Source organism: Trematomus bernacchii, unplaced genomic scaffold (genome assembly GCF_902827165.1).
Source record: "Trematomus bernacchii unplaced genomic scaffold, fTreBer1.1, whole genome shotgun sequence".
Classification (NCBI taxonomy): domain Eukaryota; kingdom Metazoa; phylum Chordata; class Actinopteri; order Perciformes; family Nototheniidae; genus Trematomus; species Trematomus bernacchii.
In genome coordinates, this window is record NW_022988050.1 from 8,305,046 (window position 1) to 8,324,290 (window position 19,245).

Here is a 19,245-nt window from a genome sequence, read left to right on the forward strand (position 1 = left end):
TGTTCATTTGGAAGTGTAACAGAGTAATATACAGAGATATTTCGTCCCAATCAATTCTAAAACAAACAGACTGCCAGTGATGGGAGGCTACATCTAGGATGATGTTATCATTTGGCATCAGAATGAATCTTCACTACTAGATTTTTGAAGCTGTTGAAGCTCCAGACAGGAGAGTGACTTTTCTTTGAGAGGGGAGTAGATAATGACAATAATCTAAGTGTGATATCTTACCTCCACATGAGCGTCTGGTGTACCGAGGGCCGTAAATGGAAGACGTGGTTGCTGACAGCCAGGTTGTGCTCTAGCCTGAAGGGCTCGAGGACTACTCCGTCCCGCACTGGGAACGTCAGCCGCAGCTCCTCCTGGTTGGCTACATTAGTTGAAGAAGAGCCACAGTTAGATTATCATGATGTTTTAAAGGAATAAATGACACTTCAATTAAATGTTTCCAGTTACTGACCTGGAGGGGGAGGGAGAGCGTTGATATTTGGTTTGATGTCCGGAGGGAAGGGTGGTTTCACGTCCTGGTTTGGCGACAGGTATGGAGGGATGTTACTTCCTGGGGTCATTGGAGGGGTGGGGTTGCCTGGCACTGGGGAGTGAGGGTAGTTACCCACCGGTCTGGGAGGCTATAGGGGAAAAAATCGATTAGTTGATCCAATGTTTATGGGACTGTGAGAAGCACAACCAGGTGTATGACATAATAATGTGATAAAACTAAATGAGTAAAAACATGAACTTACCCCATTCATATTACCCTGGCTGTACTGATATCCACTCCCAGAGAAGTTATTTGTTTGGCCATTAAAAGGTGGCTCTTGCTGCAATTTGATAAAACAAATACAAAAATTAGTTTTTCCACCTCCAAAATAACCTCTAATATGTGATTAATAACATAATTTAGTTTGTATTTTGTTGTTGGACAGTCTGGTGGATAGGATTTATATATTTTCCCAGAACATTTTCTATACATTACAATTAATGACGGCACCTTATAGTATTGGCCCATGGCACCACTGGGGGGCGGGTATTGACCCTGCAGCTGCTGTCCTGGCATCCTCTGGCCGGGGTAAGTGGGGGATGACATCGGCCTCGAGGGGTTGGGTGTGGGGTATGGTCCCTGCTGAGTAGGGAACTGGCCGTTTTGTCCATACTGCTGCCCACCATAGTTTGGCTGTGGATGCAGGGATGACAAACACATACATTCATCATACAGCAAACAAGCTAAAACGTGAAGGTGAACGTGTTGAATTCACATTGACTCACCTCCCCTGGGTACGGCCTTTTCATGCCCTGTATACCCATGCCCTGAGGCCGGGGTCCTGCATAGCCTTGCTGGGGCATCCTTTGGCCGTGGGCATTGAAAGGCCCCATGCCTTGGCCCCTGGGCTGGTTCATTCCCATGGGGGGCCCGCTCATGTTGGATGGGTTCATGCCACCGCCCATGTTCCCAGGCATGGACGGAGGGCCGCGGGGTCCTTGCTGGTTCATGAACTGGCTGCTGTACGCCTGGTTTGGTCCCATCTGGAAAGAGGAACTCATCTGGAAGATAAAATTGGTTCAATCATCCAACTGCAGGTTGACTGTCAAAGTGGAAAAATGTTGCTAGTTAAATGTCACAAATGACCAACAGGCTCAGCATTTGTTATAGCTAAAATAACTATCTAGCAAAAGTTATATTTCAGCCAATTATTCACACTTAACATAGACTTATCCTTATTCACAAATAACCCTAAATTCACTTCTCTTTGCTTCCTGTTCTAGTACTACTGCTACTATTACAAGTCATTGAGGGACTATCAGTTGTTTGTCGTGTCCTACCGGTCCATATTGACTCATGTCCTTGTTCTGGGTTTCCTGCATGGCAGCTACTGTCGCTGTGGCCGTGGCGGTTGCCGTGGCGGCAGCGGCAGCAACTGCGGCGGCGGCGGCAGCAGCGGCAGGCTGGGTGAAGTCTGACTGAGGGCGGGAGTGTGGAGGCATGCCCATTCCTCCGGGTCCACCGTTAGGCCCTCCAGGGTAACTATGACAAAGGGGAACATAATATGAGCTCAGAGAGTTTTAACTATCAGAATAACTTCTCTGTAAGCAATTTCTATCAATGCAACAACCGGCGCAAAGCCTCTGTCCACTTACTTGCCACCAAAGCCCCCTCCTCCAGGGTAGTTGGGTCGTCCGTACATGCCCTGCTGCATGTAGCCCTGGTTGGAGTTGCCTTTGTTGGGGAACTGCTGTTGAGGACCGGAGAACTGAGGGGAGTTCATCCCGGGATTGTTCCCAGACATACCCGATCCCATTGGGTTGCCCCCAGGGTTCATGTTGTTGTTGTTCACCATGGGGTTCCCCAACACCTGTTGGACATACAGAGAGATATACTCGTGTAAATGTTGTGTGCTTTAACAAGAAACCTCGTCCTTTGTTGGACATGTAAGGGATCTCACCTGGCTTTGCGACGTGTTGGTCACGCCCCAGACGGTGGTAACCACCGACAACGAACCTGGAGGCTGATTGGTGTTCTGTTGCCAGGGAACTGAGTCGTAGGGGAAAGACCCATCTCTGCTGAGGATGGATAAACAAACATCATGTAAGCTGAACAAAATGTGCCTTGCGTCACTGCACAAATATTAGCCGTGTACAAAAGTACAGGCACAGGGAACAAAAAGGATTGTTAGGATTATAAAATAAAAGCATGTTCTTCCTCTTGCAATGCAAATACATTGTGTTGTAATTATTAACTAAATATTTTAGAGGTTGTGATGTATTTATTCCCAATTGACTGTGCGACAAGCAGTTAGTCTGGCAGTTTGTCTCTCCACTGATCCATGAGGAACACCGGGCTTCATGTGGAGAGGAAGGGCTTTCCCCAAGGGCCTGGTCTGTCTGTTCACACAGCTAACACATACATATAAACACACCTTACACTCAAGCCAAAAAGCGCAGCAGTGTGAACACTGACCCGTGTGAGAGGCCGGGCTTCATGGAGCTCATGGGGGGCTGCATGGGCACTTTTCCCGGAGGCTCGTTCTGCCTGCTCTTCTGGTGACGGAGGAGGAGGAGGCGTCCAAGTTCCTCACACCACGAGGACAGAAGAGCTGGAAGGAGAGCAGAGGAAGAGTGCATTAGTGAAATCCTGTGAGAAATAACTGCAGAGGTAACAGCCCTCTACTGCAAGCGCTGCAAACACCTGCAAGAAGTGATTATGTGAGGAAACGAGGGCAGACAAAACAACAACTTAAGAACAGAAGCTTCTGAAAACAAGCCTGACTGACAAAATGATGTGTATCTTTGTGCAAAATACACTGACAAATTGGGGAGGGCTGTCTGCGCAAAATAACAGAACAAAAAACCAGAAACATGTACAGTACACACTAAAATAATATATACCAAAAACATTTCAAACAAATACAAAAATGTAGGCCTTTTTTTTTTTAAATAATCTACTGATTAAACAATGTTATTTTAATTTGTTAGTTTATTTAGATGAACTCATTATTTGATTATTTTTGACAGGTTTATGTTTATTGTAGTGTAGAAGTTAAATGTATTACTTATCAATGTTGATGCTAGCAGCAAGGAACACATTACCTGCCGTTTACAGTCCGCCACATTTTAGTTTGTGTAGTGCACCACCCAACTAGTGGTGATTTAGTTCACTGTAATTTACTAGAAATCGACATGAATCCTTTTTTTTTTAATAAGTCAAATAAGTAAAGTGAGAGATACAATGTTGCCAGTTGAGGAGCAGCTCACCTTGTAACATTTCAACATGCAAATAAGCTCTACAGCAGTTGATACAAATAACAATAGATAATGTAATGTTTGGGTTTCTTTATGCTGCAATACTAAAGATCAGCTTTAAATCCAGCATGTCACTGCATCTCCTGGCCACTAGGGTTCACTCTGGGCCCGCAAATGGACTCCAGCCCTTCCCTCCTTCCCTCCTTCCCTCCTCTCCTCCTCTCCTCCTCTCCTCCTGTCCTCCTTCCTACCTACCACTCGGTTAGGTAGCCACCACAGAGTGGGTTTGATCGAATGCTTTTCATCTGCAGTGCATGTTTTGTACTGTGCCAACTACAAAAGACTCACTTTCGCTTTTTCTCTCCCTCTCCCTGCCTCCTTCTAGCTTCTCTCTGTGGCGTCAGACGAAAAAGGAAATGTGGATTCAATCAAAGAGCAGGGCAACCACCTCCTCTTATGATTCACAGCACTTCTACAGAGACTAAGGAGCGACGAGCGAGGGGAAGGGAGGTGGGGGGGTGGGGGGGGATACAGAGAACATGGTGATTTTAGCTGTGGTTCGCGCAAAAAAAAAGCCACGTCAATATGACAGCAGACAGTCCTCGCAGGCAGATCCACCCTGCTGCCACAAGCAAGGACGGGCCGCCACAGCACATATTACACAGAGGGGGGAGAGAGACAGTGACAGAGAGGAAGAGAGATAGGTTGAGTGAGTCAGTGAGAGAGGAAGCATCAGGCTAATGGGGCTGATGGGAGGAAGGAACAAACAAAAGCTTCTGACTCCCATCACAAACATGGCAACCCAGAGATTTGACCACACATGAGTGCTTGCAAACAGAGCCTACTGACACACACATAAGGAGAGACACCACACTGGCTTACAGCATAGAGGTAAGAATAAATAGGACATGAGACGTCCTCTGAGTGGCGCCGAATTTCCGAAGGACAAAACTGAATTTCAGCATCGACACACACACACACACACACACACACCTTCTCCTCTCAGAGCATCGCACCCCAAAAGGCACGTCCTCTCCTTTCATTTGAACACTGAGCACACCAGCCTCGCTCTGTGTAAAGATGAGGGCTGGAATACAAAAGACATGTACAGATGGTGCCAGCAGTCTCTCTGCCTCTCCCTCTCCTCTCCCTCCCCTACCTCCCACTCCTTTAAAAGCAGCACGGGGCTCAGGCACAGAGGCAGCTGGGTTTTTCCTCCTTCCCACCCATGCTTCCTCTCTTTTTCTCTCTCTTCCCCCCCCCCCCCCCCCCTCCCCCTCCTCATCCCTGCCTCCTGTTCTTGGCAAGGCAGGTGCCAGGAGACAGGCTGTGTTGCTCCTCCTGAGGATTGATCTGACTTTACATCGGCTGCGCTTTGGTCGACAGGAAAGGCCTCTCAGGTGCTGTTCTCCTGAAAAACATCACACTGGCAGGTAGATGCACAGATTTGTAGGTTAGCTTTAATTAAATGGAACCGCGTCCAAGTGCGGCTAATAGGTTTACGAGTTTCACATCTATGTTAGAACGTCCTCCAGTGTTTCAACAGCACCCTCCCTCTCCCCGGACCCCTTTCTGATGGATTGAGTTTTCAATTCAAGGGCCTGGCGATCAGCCAGCATGTTACAGCTCAATTAGGTCCCATTATTCTCCTCCAACAAGGGGTAACTTGCACTTCTTCTATGTTGATAAACATGTCTCCACAATTTATCCCCTAACTGTGGCAATGAGAGGCCGTCTGGCTGCGGGGACGGTTTCGTCGTTTCACACCGAGGCCGATATCAACAGCCGCAGACAAGCAGCAAAATTACAAAACATATCTAAGAGAAGTAGAGGAAAAACAGCAGAGAGAAAGAAAAACACCAGTGCTGCCACTTAAAAAGGAATTACTTTACCCCACCATTAGATAAAGGGCTTATCACCACACTAAATGATCACCTCTGCTGAGCACCAACCTGTTTAAAGGAGAGGCACTCTATCATTGACTCAGAGGATAAACTTCAGGTTTCATATGACAGGAGGAGGAACACCTTACTCCTCACAGTCTCTCCCTCCTTCACCTAAGCATCTCTCAGGACAGAGCGGATGACGAACACAAAAGGATTACTGTTGTTCTTCCTTCCTCGCTCAGACGACCCTTTAATAGACTCATCTGTGCCACAAGAGCAAAAAGTGGATACAATAGTTTCAGGTGTAGTGCTTCCAAATCACCACGACTGTTGAATCAAAGTGCCATTTGGCGCTACAGAGCATCTTTTAGCTCTGTTTACATTGCTCTCCCTGGTGACTATGGGTCTCTGTCTTCCATAAGGAGAGAAGCCTATCCTGTTTGCCTTGTGTATAGTCCCAGGAGCCCGGCTGAGTCTGAGCCGTATTGATATTCTGGTGCTCAGCTGTGCGGCCTGATGGTCAGCCACACTGAAGGGCGGTAAATGCATCTGCTGGGAAGAGATGGGTGGTTCAGTGGCAGGGCCCGCAGCTTCCAGCTTCACTCTCCGTCATAAAGCCCCGGGGAGACATGACAAACGACATGGACTGCATCCCTGACAGTTGTTCAATGCTCTTTCCAATGATAATTCTCCCCCACCCCAACTTTCCCCACAAATTCAGACAGCAGGAACAGAGATAAACTGTGCTGATTAAATGCCTCCATTTTGCCTCTTTCTGCTCTAGCAAAAGAAAAGGGCCTCGGGATTAAAGGGTCACTTCACCCAAATGACATGGTGCCTTTGGCGATTAGTTGTTGTGTTTTGCTAGCGTTTTGAGATATCTGTGTCTTTGAGAAATATTTCATTTGTGCTGCTGAAGGAAAGAATAGCTCTTTCCGGAAACAAAATCATTTTCACTTTAAGTTTGATGAACAATGCAAAGGCTCATTATCTAGACTGTTCATGCTAGACCATCTCAAAGAATGTAACTACACATTGGGGCTATGGTAGCTATTATGCCACATAGGAAATGGAAGAACTGTGACTGGTCAGTTTGACCGGTTTGTCTTTTCAAGTTTTGTGTGAATACATGATAAGGAAGTCGTAAAACAAGTCTTTTCAGTCAAGAGAGTTTATCCCAATGTCCTTCGTATCACAAATAACCTGCAACTATAGGCTAATTAACAATACATCTGTTTATTGTAGCAGTGTATCACCACAATAAACCCAAAGGTATTCTCCAGGTATCTACGGTAATACTCCCATTATCCCTCTACGTAAAATATAAATACATTCTTATATATGCTATGAAAACATGTTCATTTTTTAAACTTAAAAAAAATACAATTCCATTCACATGTATATTGTTAACGTGGATGCTTGAATAAAAATAAATGTAATGTTGTGCTGCAACAGCTACCTGTGGGAGAGGATAACCCTAGAAACACAACATGATATTTCACCATTAAAGGTTACTCCTTCACTTGCTGCATTCTCCAGAACATTTTCCAATACTTTTTCCCCTCCCTCTTTCCCTCCCTTTACTGGCAGGGGGACCGTAGTGGAGGCAGCAGGTAAGGCAGATGCCAAGAGCTCTTATGATCCTCACCCCTCCCTCCCCTCCCTCCCTCTCTGGTCTGTATCTAATAGACACCTGCTCCCTTGTCCACCCTGCACTCCCACCTGGCATCGTCCCACATGGCTCGGACACTCACATCCACACAGACATACAGCATACAACCAGTCATCACATCACTCTCACATTATCAGCAGCACTTCCTTACTTATTCCCAAACTAACTATAACATCGCAATCCAATTTTTGCAATAAACCTGTCGGAGAGAATCACAGCCCCCAAACGGCTTGTTTAAAGACATTTAGCCAGAAGGGCTGAGAGAAGAACAAAGACCATGAGCAAACTAACAAGAACGGCTCTAGTGGGCTGCACTCTTTAGTTTCTGAGAGAGCTCTATTCACATTCTGTTCCTCCCTCCCTCCACTCTCTCTCTCTGCCCAGAACGGTTTGAATGGACACAAGCCTCCTGCAGGCCAAAGTCAATTAAAATAAGAGAGAGTCTAGGGAGCCCTAGTATCCCTGGTTACTGAAAAGCACCTAAGAGGCCATGCAAAGCAGCCATGTTTAGTTTAAGCCAAATCATTTCTCGCTTGTGTAGGCTTCCTGGAATCTGGGATTTACCTAAAAATGTATGGAAAACCTCATGAAAACGGGTTGCTGTGACTTACAGCCGTTGCCAAATTGTCCTGTGTAAAATACCGGCTGAATCGTAAATCATCTCCCTCTCGCCATCCGCCACAGTCGCCACAGAGCCATGGATGCCCGCCTGGCAGCAATCGAAACTCTCTTTTGTCTTTTCACAGATGCCACCAATTATTCATCATTGCCAATTTGATAATGAAATGGAAGCGACTCGTTCATCATGCAGTCTTTTGAGGGGCTGGTGGAACAGGTTATACCCTGTCATCCCCTGACAGACCAGAACTGTTACTTCTATTGTGCGATAAATACACCGCCTTGAACACATGGTACACATTTTGCCTCTCTGGTCACCCTCTCAACTCTGCTACGCTGCGGCACGGAAGCGAGTGTGAACTGGATGTCGTAAAAACGAGTCTGTAAACTGACTTCATTAGCTCAGTTACTAAGATCTTGAAGTTGTTTGAGGCATTTCGTGACATAATTCAGGGTGAGTGATGTTTTCAGAAAGCCGATGAAGTGGGAAGGATGTGTGAAGCGGGAACATGTAAATGTCATGGCTGCCATGTGGTTTCAAAATGTGGTATATTCCCTGAGGTCCTTTAAATACGCAGTCAAGGAGCTATCTCATTAAGCGAAAATGAGCTGAAAAACAAATAAAAGATTACAATGGCAGTGAGTGTGTAGCAGTGGGAAAGTATGAGAAGCAGCTACATGTTGTGGATTGAAAGCATTAGTGCTAACAGTTATAAAACAGTCTGTCTATATCGGCCAGACACCCGCCTCCTGTCTGCACCTCATCTTTGTCTGCTGCTTTTTTTCTCCTTGTATTATTTCCTCTGCCGCTCTCTCTCTGGGAAGTCAGGGATGTTGGAGTCTTGTCAATGAGTACTTAGGCCCGCTGCCTCATGGGGAGCCAGACATGCTGGCTAGGTTTTATGGCCCATTTCAGAGCTGCCCCGGCTTAAATACAGCCTCCTGCTGGCCACATGGCCGCAATGTCGTGCCATGTCCATCCGGCAAGGAGAACTGGGGGACGGGGGACGGGGGGGGGACACTTGGACTTGTGCCAAAAAGGTTCTAGTGAGGCCACAAGCATATGTGGCCATGTAGAGGCAACGTGAAGAAAAATAAAATTCTGCCGATTCTGGGTTGCTGTTTTATGACCTAATGTGTTACTTGTTGCAACATTAAATACGTCTTAAAACTGCATTCCTGAGATGATAGAAAATATGTCTCTTAGTTCCTCTTAACTTCTCACTTCTGTTTTTTTAAGGACTTTTGTATTTATATATCCAGCTTATCACTTTTTGATGCTCATTTCTATCTATATACATATACAAATGCAGGATTCCTTTTTTTTAAATCTTCAAAAAAGTTCAAACACATTTGAATTAAACCCGTGATCACATGTTAACGATCAAAATCTGTATACTGTATATCTTTAGAATTAACATGATGCAAGATACGCCACCATACACCGAATGTATGCAGATCTCATTACTCTGACTGACATATTTTGGTCATGGTTATTCAGGAACCAAACTTCGCCAAAGCAGGCCAATGTTTTAAAAGATAATCTCTCTTGGCACATGCAACAAATCTCTTCATCAAAAACAGGGCATGCTATTCATGGTCCCTCGGAAGCACGGAGGTGGAAATCCATAGAGTTTTACCCCCTGGTGAGAATTAAGTCCTTATGCATTTAAGCCAAACATCTCCCTCGACCAACATTCAATCTGTTATTGTATGTCGCGCCATGCCACCCTAAGCTGATTGGGAGCACAACTCCATCCAAACCTACATCTGTATGTCTTAATTCAGGACCTCAGGCCTGCCAACAATGTGTTAAAGTGTCTGAGGTCAAGTTTCCTCAAAGAACAACAGCAGTGGTTATGTATGTTTTAGCACTTTAACTTATGCAGTATACTTAAACGCTAACTTTTAGTAAAGCATGCCATTGTGTTGACATTTTCTTTCCTACCATTTCCCTAATTTATTTAACTTAAGTTGTGAAAAACATAACAATCAAATAAATATCTGGAATGGAAATGCATTTTTAATTGAAAAATGGGGACTTCATTACCACGTAGTGATAGACGTGATGTTTTGTTCTTTTGTCTATTTTCAAAATGTTACTAATGTTGTTGTTTTCTTGTTTTATATAGCTTTTCAAGAAGTTTTTACAAGTTCTATAAAACTACACTTCATGTGGTTCATATGATTCACTGTTAATTACTCAACTGAAGTTTCAAGATTTTACAAACTGGTGTTCCTGCAGTACAGAAATGGGTGGAAACAAATGAAAATAATATCTTAAAATATAATGCATGCATATATTTATTAAGGAGCTCAAGCATGTAAAAGTAGTGCCTAGTGCCAGGGAAAGGCCTCTTTATTGACTAGTAAAAGTGACAACCCTATCACTTGACCACACTGAGGGTCCAGACACCAGCACAGAGTGTGTTTTTAACCGTGCACCAGATTATCAGACGAGCAGACCGGCAAAGAAGCTGCTTACAGGAGCCAGACTGTTTCCCCGAGCAACAGGCTGCTATTAACCAAGGCCCAGCCTTAAGCCCTCGTCTACAATGATACTAATTAGGCACGGAGCAGATGTGCCCGGACTAGTGCCCACCTCAGGGTGCTGGGCAGGGCCGGCAGTGTCACGCCGGCATACGCTGGTGGCTGATTCACCTGCGACCTTTTCTCAGTGGGCCTGGGGTCAAAGCCTCCCCTCAGAAGTACAGTAGGAGCAGACACTGGAGGAGCCTGGGTCGGGGCCCGGCACCCCTCAAGCCTCATTAGAGGCGTCCATATGTGCAACAGCGCAGCATTTGGATAAAAAGCCTTAGTGTGATAAACACTCAGGCCAAACAAAAACAATACAACTATATCCATTTTAGGCAAACTGAGATTGATCTTATGCTAATTGTTTCTTACACATATGCTTTAATGACAGAATTAAGAAAATAACATTCTGCGGAGAAAGATATTTTGTTTCTATTTTGGCGTATTCATCTCATTACTTTAAACTGAATTCCTGCATTCCTAATAATGTTTCATTAATCTTAAAATCTATTTTATACAGCAGATAATGCATTTCATACCGTAAATGTTTTTTTTTTAATGCTTTTTTAAAATGATATGTTATTGTCGTTATTCTCAGTTAATCTTCTGTTATTTTGTATACAAATAATGTTAAAATATATATTAATTACACATATCATGTATCATTTAATTTTGCCCTTCTATATATGCCCAGGACTGAAACTGTATTTCTTCTATATAATCTCTTATTTGTTATATTATCATTTGTGCTAGTTTTCCTAGTTTCCTTACAGCTATCATTAACGTTTCATCACTTTATTCTAACTCTGGTATAAGATATGTTCACAACTGCTATTAATACTATGTCTCAGAAGTGTGTAGGCGGGGGGGATAAATTAACATAAAAACCACCAAGAAGAGCAAAGCATAAAAGTATATTGTAAAAGGCTTCGATGAACAGCTGCGAACAAAACGAAAGTGTGAACTGTGATGCAGGCAAGATGATAAAACTACATGTGTGACATGCTTCATACTGGAAAACTCCGACAGACAACACAACAGCAGCCATGGAGCTTTTTCTAAATGACCAACCAAAAAAAAGCACATCTGATGTCATTCCATGTACAGTATGTCGACACGCGCTGTGTGAGGACATACTGTAAGGACTGTGATGAGGATGGTAGTTTGGATTCAGCCAATGAGTTTCCTGTGCGACACACAGCAAGTACCTGAGTCAGACTGACACCTCCTGCAGCAGCTGGTTTCTGTAGGGTTCAAATTTTACATTTTACTGTACTTTACAAACATGTCTACGATATTCACTTAATGACAAACATTTGATAATTAGACGCTCCCTTATCCAGACACAACCTATGAGAGAGATATATCAGGTCATAACTTCACACACTGTCTAAAGACCTATAGGAAAAGGAGAGAATGATTGAAAATACTATACTTCAAATGAGAATATGACGGAATTGCAAAAACACTTTGAATAGATAATACTTTGTTGTGGTACAATATTACGATAATATTAAGTGACATGACATTCCTGCTACACACACAACAAAAATGATGTTATGTTTTGGGCTTGGTTAGTTTATTTGTCTGTCAGCAGGATTATGGAAATACTACCAATCTGATTTGAATGAGACTTAGTAGAAGGGTGTAGTATTATCAGTAAGAACCCATCACATTTTTGAGTGGTGCGAATCACAGGCAGATTAAAAATGATGATGTATCACTTTAACTAATGTTGAATCATAGGGCACTTGTGCTGCATCCATTTGGTGTCAAAATAATTTGAGAAAATGAGTTCCAAACTGGTTCAACTCACAGGAATGTCCCCTCAAGTTGAAACAACAACAACTTGTTAAACGCGTCTTCTTTATTGTCACAACAGACTTGAAGCCCATGAACACACCAAAGTCTGAAGAGCAACTTCCCAACTTGAGAATTTGGAATATCCCAGGAGCATGTGAATGCACCCTTGGCCTTGTTGGAGGTCTGTTTTCTCCATGTGCCATTCTAGATAGCGTATTGTTCTCCTTGGTGATACATATAATCACCATAGGATATTTGCTAAATAATGAGCTTACACTTCTCAGTTACTATTGATTGAATCCATAGCTTTTTAAGATAGACAATGATGTGTGTAGATGTGGATTGTGCCCCATGTGTAAGAAGTATTACTGAAATCTCTGCTCTACAGCTATAAAGGTTGATAAAGGTCACAGATTACTTAATTCCTCTTCAATGGGAAGCTTTAGCATCGTCCAATAGCGTTATTTGTAATCTCTTATTACTGTCTCAGCATTATTTTCTGGTTCCTCTCCAGTTAAAGATCTCTCTTATCTGACCTCTGAAAGCATCTTTTCACTGCTTTCTTAACCACACTGAGGCCCCGGCTCCACGAGAACAAATACGGCAAAACGCATCGGAGTAACGCAAATGCAACCGCAAAAAACCTTCCGTCCCCACGCAATATACACCGGATTGTGTCAAGCTCCACGAGACGGCTCCGTTTACATCCAAACGCTGGAAAAGCTGCAGTACATATGCCGAGCCTGTACGTGGCGCTGTAACTTCCTCCACAAAAGCAGCAACTTCCTCCACAAAAGCAGCGAAGAAGAATGGTTGTCATGGCTGCACTTCTGTTTTTTCTCCGCGGTGGGGGCGGAGGGAACCGCGCAGAGTTTTTCGCCGGTCAATGTGTGTTAAAGTTTAAATCTTCATGCTTCCTCATGCAGCAGCTGATCCAGTAAGTAAACCCGACAGTAAAAATAAACATATTTATAACTAGTTTAGGTAGTTTGAGAGGTAATTAAAATAGCTAAGGGTGGTGATCTGATTTGAAGTGTGTGTTTTGCTCCCGCTGCTTCACAGCCGGAGGAGCTGCGTGTCTCCGTCCTGTCAGATTAGACTTCACTCGCGTTTATGTTCATATCGAGATAAAGATAAATAATCTGAATCTGAATCTGGTGGGGAGAGGCGGGGCTATGAAAACGAATGACCGTATAGGCGACTCCACGGCCCCGTTGGACCCCCCAGAGCGCTCCGTTCCCAGATCTATCCACCTTTGGACCCGTTGTCGTTTGCGGGGTCTGTTTCTACGTTTCCCTTACGGCGTCGTCGAGCTTAGAGGGCTATACGCATGAGAAATATGCGGATTCAACCCGTTTTCGTCCTCGTGGAGCCGGGGCCTTAAAGGATTGTGTGAAAGACTTTACTCCCTTTCTGCAGAAGCTAACTCACTGCTGTAGATAGAGATCAAGTTAAGTATTTCCACTGCTCTGCACTCTGATACCTGATCCACACCGACTGATGATTACTTTGCACCTATGCGATTGATCATAAATTAAGATCAAATAACAGCTCACCCACTGAAGTCTGCCTCTGGATGCTGTTGTTTGTTCTTTAAAGGACTTACAGAGAGAATAACAAGTAGGCGGATACGCTTGTGTTCCCCTTTGATGTGAGCAGGAAACTCCACCTACGCTTACACATTGGCATTTCAATGCAAGTTTAAAACTCTGGTTGTGATTTTCAGAGATCACATAACACGTAGTCAGAATTTTGTGTCAAATATTGAATGACAAGTATATTCCAATTAAGTACACTGTGATTGTTCACTATCTAGAGTTTGTTGAGATGAAAAAATATCATTATTCATGATCTATTTTACGGGTTGGCTGGTTGTATTGCTTGCCTTGTCAACTTCTTATTCTAAGATTTATCTCTTTTGATTTTGATTGGAGCGGTGAACACAATATATGTAGTAGAAGTTTGAACAGACTGCATCCTGTGAAAATGTCTCATAGCTGGAAGTTCTGTCATAAAAAAGAAAACGACACATAAAAAAACATGATCTTCAAATACGCGAAAAGTTATCAACAGCTCAGATTGATGTCATCAAACCAAAGAAAAAGGTCACTGCAATTCCTCAACTTAGTAGGTAAAAGAACATCTCCAATACAGAGAAGAGATTCATCAAAGCTGACAAAACAACAGTAATGAATAGTTTGAAATGTGCTGTACAGCTAGCCAGACATCTCTTTAAGAACACCGCCTGTTGACAAACCTCTCCTGTCTTAGCATGTTGGCAGCCATCCTACTCACACATATTAAGGGTAAAACATAATTGAATAATTGCCTAAACCAGGACTTTACTGTGCAGTTAAACAAAACCCTTCTTAGTGGATAAGATAGAGGGAACAATAACAAAAACAGCATGCCAGAAGAATTGTCAAGTGAAGCCAAAAAGAGAAAAAGAAAACGAGACCCAGCTGACTTTCTCTCTTTATAGGAAGACTCCGCGCAAAATCTAGTAGGTTGCTCCTTTAGACACAGCAATGTATGTTTGTTCAGTAAAGACTATAACAAAGCACTTCACTAATAAATCACACAAAATGATACTTCTGACAGATATGTGGAGCTATGAGGCAAAAGAGTGACACAGAAGTAGTTTACGCAGCTATGTGCAGACAAGTGTTAACCTTGTTTTGATACCACTTTTCATCATTTAAGTCCATTGTAACTGCTGTGAATAAAAGGGCAATATACAAACCTTTCAAAACCATCTTTCAAGCATACAGCCGGAGGTAGATGATGCTCAAAGACAGATAGAAGTATTCATTTGATTCAAACATACACAAACGGGTGCATTAGCATTTCAATGCAGTCTAATGTCTGAAAACTAAAACCTGTTGCTCCTTTTCAAAAACTCAGTGCACCACACACGATCGAAACACTGATCTGAAACCAGTGAATTACTACATAGGGAGAAAATCAGTGTGTTTCTCTGCAGTGAGTCGGGATGCTTGTGCTGTGTGGCACAGAGGGGAGTGGGTGTGATAAACTGCCAAGAGTCTCGTGGAAAAACGCCGCCTCAAGTAGGTCAGCGCGACTCAGAGAGATAATCAAGGCCATTTTGACCCCTCCTGTGTGAGCTGTAAGTGGGTCAAATGCAGCAGTCAGCTGTTGCAACTCTATCACGCGGGCGCTGCGAGGCACTCGTCATACTGTCAGACCCCATTCCGTTAGTTTAAGACGTGGCAGGTTGCCCTGCAGCACCCACCAAAGCAGGACTCAGCCCTCTATCTGCCTCCCCCAGGGGTGAAATAATATGAAGTTACCCTTAGCAGCAGTAGCAGATCCACCTTTCCCTCTTGTCAGTGAAAACACCCCCTGCAAACACAACCCTCTTTACTGTAACTGTTGTCTCCTCCTTTTGACAGCTCGCTGCTCTGTCCTATTCACAGCGGCGAAAACTCCCCCTCCGCCCTCCCCTCCATGTCTAAAATGCCACCCGCATTTCAACCAGACTAACTCCAGCAATGTCCCTGCTTATTTCTCGCTCTTCGCTGCACAGAGAAAAAGGGGAACTCATGTGTCTAGAAACACTTCTGAGCACAGATCTGCAACAGCAGAACAAAGGCGATACAGGGCAGCCTTAATCTCTGCACTACTGAAGCCAGCAGCTATTTTAAAGCTCTTTCTCTGTGTCTCTCTCTCTCTCTATCCCTCCCACCTTCCTCTAACATTCTTCCTCTCCTCCCCCCCCCTCCCTCCCTTCTCCCCCCACGTTTCCCTCAGTGTCTCAGGGCAGCAGCTCCCCTCTGTTTTCCTCTCCTCTCTCCCTGCGTGTCCAGTGACTGACTGCACAATACACATCAATTATTCATGGCTGCTCTCTCCGTTTCGCAGGCAAAACCAATCACAGATGGAGTCATTGCTAATGGGCTCCTGCTGTACTTGCCACCGGTTTCTTTGCACTCAAGCAACAAATACCCCAGAGACAATGAGAGGGAAAACAGGGATAAGCTGTAAAAAAAAAAAAAAAGGGAAACTTCATACAGCAACGAGGAGCAGAGGAGGACACCCAGTGTGGTCAGAGAAGAAGAAAGGTACTTATCGTCACAAATAATCTAGCCTAAAATTAGGAGCCGGCTTCTGCAGCAGTGAAGGGTTAAAGACAGAGAGGGGGGTGGGGGTGAGGGGGGAGACACAGGGGGAGAGAAAGGGGGGGGGGGGCAGATAGTGAGAGAGAGAGAGAGAGAGAGAACCAAATGCTTATCTCCTCACCTCGGATGTATGCAGCAGTTATTGATGTATCTTCTTTTTCTGTCTAGTGATCCATTGCTTGCTCTCCCAATACACACATCACACAGAAGCAGCCACAGCCACTTCGCCAGAAGGGAGAGAGGGAGGGGAGGGGAGGGGAGGGAGGGAGGGTGGGAGGGCAGGGGAGGGGAGGAGGGAGGGAGGAGAGGAGAGGGAAAAAAATGCAGGCAGCTCACATTTCAAACCTGCAAAGGGGGGTGGTGCCTAATGTGCTAGACAGCCTGTATCTTGGCCCTCGTCCAGAGCAACGAGTAAAAGAAGCCTCAATCAATTCATTTAAAGCAACATTTGTTACGAGGGGAGATGCAGCGCAATCTCCGGAACATTGGTGATAGAAACTGTTTAGGTGGGCACATTGAGCGGTGATTTCAGACACCAAACCTGGTCTTTGCATACAGTCGACTTAATCCATCAAACTAGTCATTGTAATTAAGGGGCATGGAGGAAAGAGGAGGAGGGGGAGGAGGCTGGGTATTGTGGCTTCCTGATGCGCACAGGGTTGGAATCAGAGAGGGAGGGGCCAATTAGACAACATTTGTCTTTCAGCACACATGAGCCACAGTAAGCTTGTGGATAAATAATTACACACACATAAAACATGCAAACTGTGGGTAGACACAACACCCGAGGCAGTCTCAAGCATCTATTGTCACGTGCAAATAAAAATACTCGCACACACACACACACCAGTGAGAGTGCATTCAGATGTCAACCGATCTGCGGCTAATATACAAAAATGTGCATTTAATTAGAGACGCAACCTGCTATGTTAATTCATTCTGATATGCAAACATCTGATTTTGTTGCACTTTAAATTACAAGATGTTTCCAATCACCTCCTGCTGCTGCTGCTGACATATTAACGGCGACGACAGAGGAGGACGTACGGGCTCTAAAGCTCTTATCTCCTGTCCGTATTTGCTCTCCTGGTATTTACTATCAGCTAAGTGCACGGCAGGTGACTTACTGCCCTGAACTCCTACTGCAAGTCAACACATCCATCATAGCTGGAACACTTCACATACAGTGATCATATAGTGTAAAACACACTGATGGTCCGAAGTGGACACAGTGGAGATTTACAGCTTCTGTGACACTCATATCATAAATAATGAGCCTTTAACATTGTAAACTCTGACACGGGTCCGTCTTCATAAACTGGGGCAGCCAAGCTTTTTCCAATCCATGTAACTGGGTTTTTTTTACTAACACGAGACGACTTAAGTTTCCAAAGTTTCATTATTGCATGAGATTGAGGAGAAATGTGAATAATGTGTTGCAGAATACAGCTTAAAATGTGTTATGTTTAATGTAAGGCTGCACCAAACTTAGCTATATCGCTTACAGTATATATATATATTTCTTTAAAAAAGTTAAAAAGGAATTTAGGAAGAACAATTTAAGCTCAACAGGTAGAAAAGAATCATATCATAATATTAATCTAAGATGGATAAAGAGATAACATTAAGCATTACATCATAAATATCGTTTTTCTAATTCAGAAAATCTGCTTTTGTGTTGGACTTTTTCTCGGAGATAAAGCAGACCTACAATGATGACAATGTTTTTTGACAAAAATAATAGCAGAAACCACAACAGCCTCCTCACCATCTAAAGTAAGGATCCCATACTTGGAAAATAAAGTCTGAAATATGCGTTTAAATCTAATTAACTAAAGGTTGTCTATTTCTCAACAGCTGCTGACACAGTCAAACTCGACCACCAACATTGTGTTATTCTCTATTTAGGAACAGCCACAAACTATATGTTGGAGCACACAGGGTGGAGAGATGGACAGAAAGTAAAAAAAAACACATTTTGGTGTGGGAATCTCCGGGAAGAGAAATTACAGCCCTTCATTCCTGTGTGTGTATCTGACCTCTGTATTGTGCGTACAATCAGAGACTTCTCCACAGCTTAATGACAACACGTCTGACCACTAAGTCTTCAGCCCCACTTTACTGGAAGGCCGGTGTATGATCAGCACTTCAAACTACAGTTTAAAGCGAATATACGTTAGATTTGAATAAACAAATACAACCATTTCAAGTTTAAAGTATAAACACATTTATCTTAAAGGTCTTTTTTTGTAACAAGTGAGATATTTTGCAACTTTACTGTCTTCAGAATTACCATAGTTTAGCAGACAATGTTACTTTTCCTTTAAGTCTTCATTTGAATCATGTTTATGTCTACAATTCTGATTGATTTGACCAAATGGTTTGTACTTTCTATTAAAGTACTTTCTTGTAATTCTGTTTCTCCGTACTGTAATTCTACTCCTACACCTGTGGCATGTCTGCATGTTTTAAGGCCCTCTGGAGACAAACTTGAGATTTTACACATAGATAAAACTGACTTCAGCTGTCATGTTTTTTTTTCCTAGATAGATTCTTCGATTTCTAATCTAAGAAGCAGTTGTTCACACTGCCTAATGTTGATCTACGACTGCCTGCATACAAAACATCCCCTCCTAGTCCCACACTGTGAATACCCGCTCAATCCAACCAACAAGAAAAGATGAAACAAAGCATAAAAACTGTGTTGCTGAGATGTGTTTTTTATCATCGTGCTGACACTGTTAACTACAACCCACAATGTCTTTTGATCAAACTTGAAAACAGCCTTGCATGTGTAAAACAAGCGTGGAGACAAACCATGCTGACAGAGCGAGAGCTGAAGCCCAACTAATTA

At 43.6% G+C, this 19,245-nt stretch overlaps 1 protein-coding gene across 5 annotated transcripts in view; it reads right to left on the minus strand.

Moving 5' to 3' along the window:
* Positions 1-19,245, minus strand: part of LOC117473676 (zinc finger MIZ domain-containing protein 1-like) — a 106,036-nt gene that overhangs the window by 8,107 nt on the left and 78,684 nt on the right. For 2 of the 5 annotated variants that reach the window (XM_034119407.1, XM_034119408.1), the window contains 9 exons: positions 2,957-3,092; positions 2,442-2,559; positions 2,137-2,351; positions 1,822-2,023; positions 1,267-1,542; positions 992-1,174; positions 744-821; positions 461-629; positions 232-370 (listed from right to left, as the gene is read on the minus strand). In XM_034119407.1, the coding sequence (XP_033975298.1) occupies positions 232-370; positions 461-629; positions 744-821; positions 992-1,174; positions 1,267-1,542; positions 1,822-2,023; positions 2,137-2,351; positions 2,442-2,559; positions 2,957-3,092 (1,516 nt within the window). Of the gene's footprint in view, positions 1-231; positions 371-460; positions 630-743; positions 822-991; positions 1,175-1,266; positions 1,543-1,821; positions 2,024-2,136; positions 2,352-2,441; positions 2,560-2,956; positions 3,093-16,512; positions 16,574-19,245 lie in introns of those variants that run through there. The other 3 variants (XM_034119411.1, XM_034119410.1, XM_034119409.1) reach the window with 3 other exon arrangements.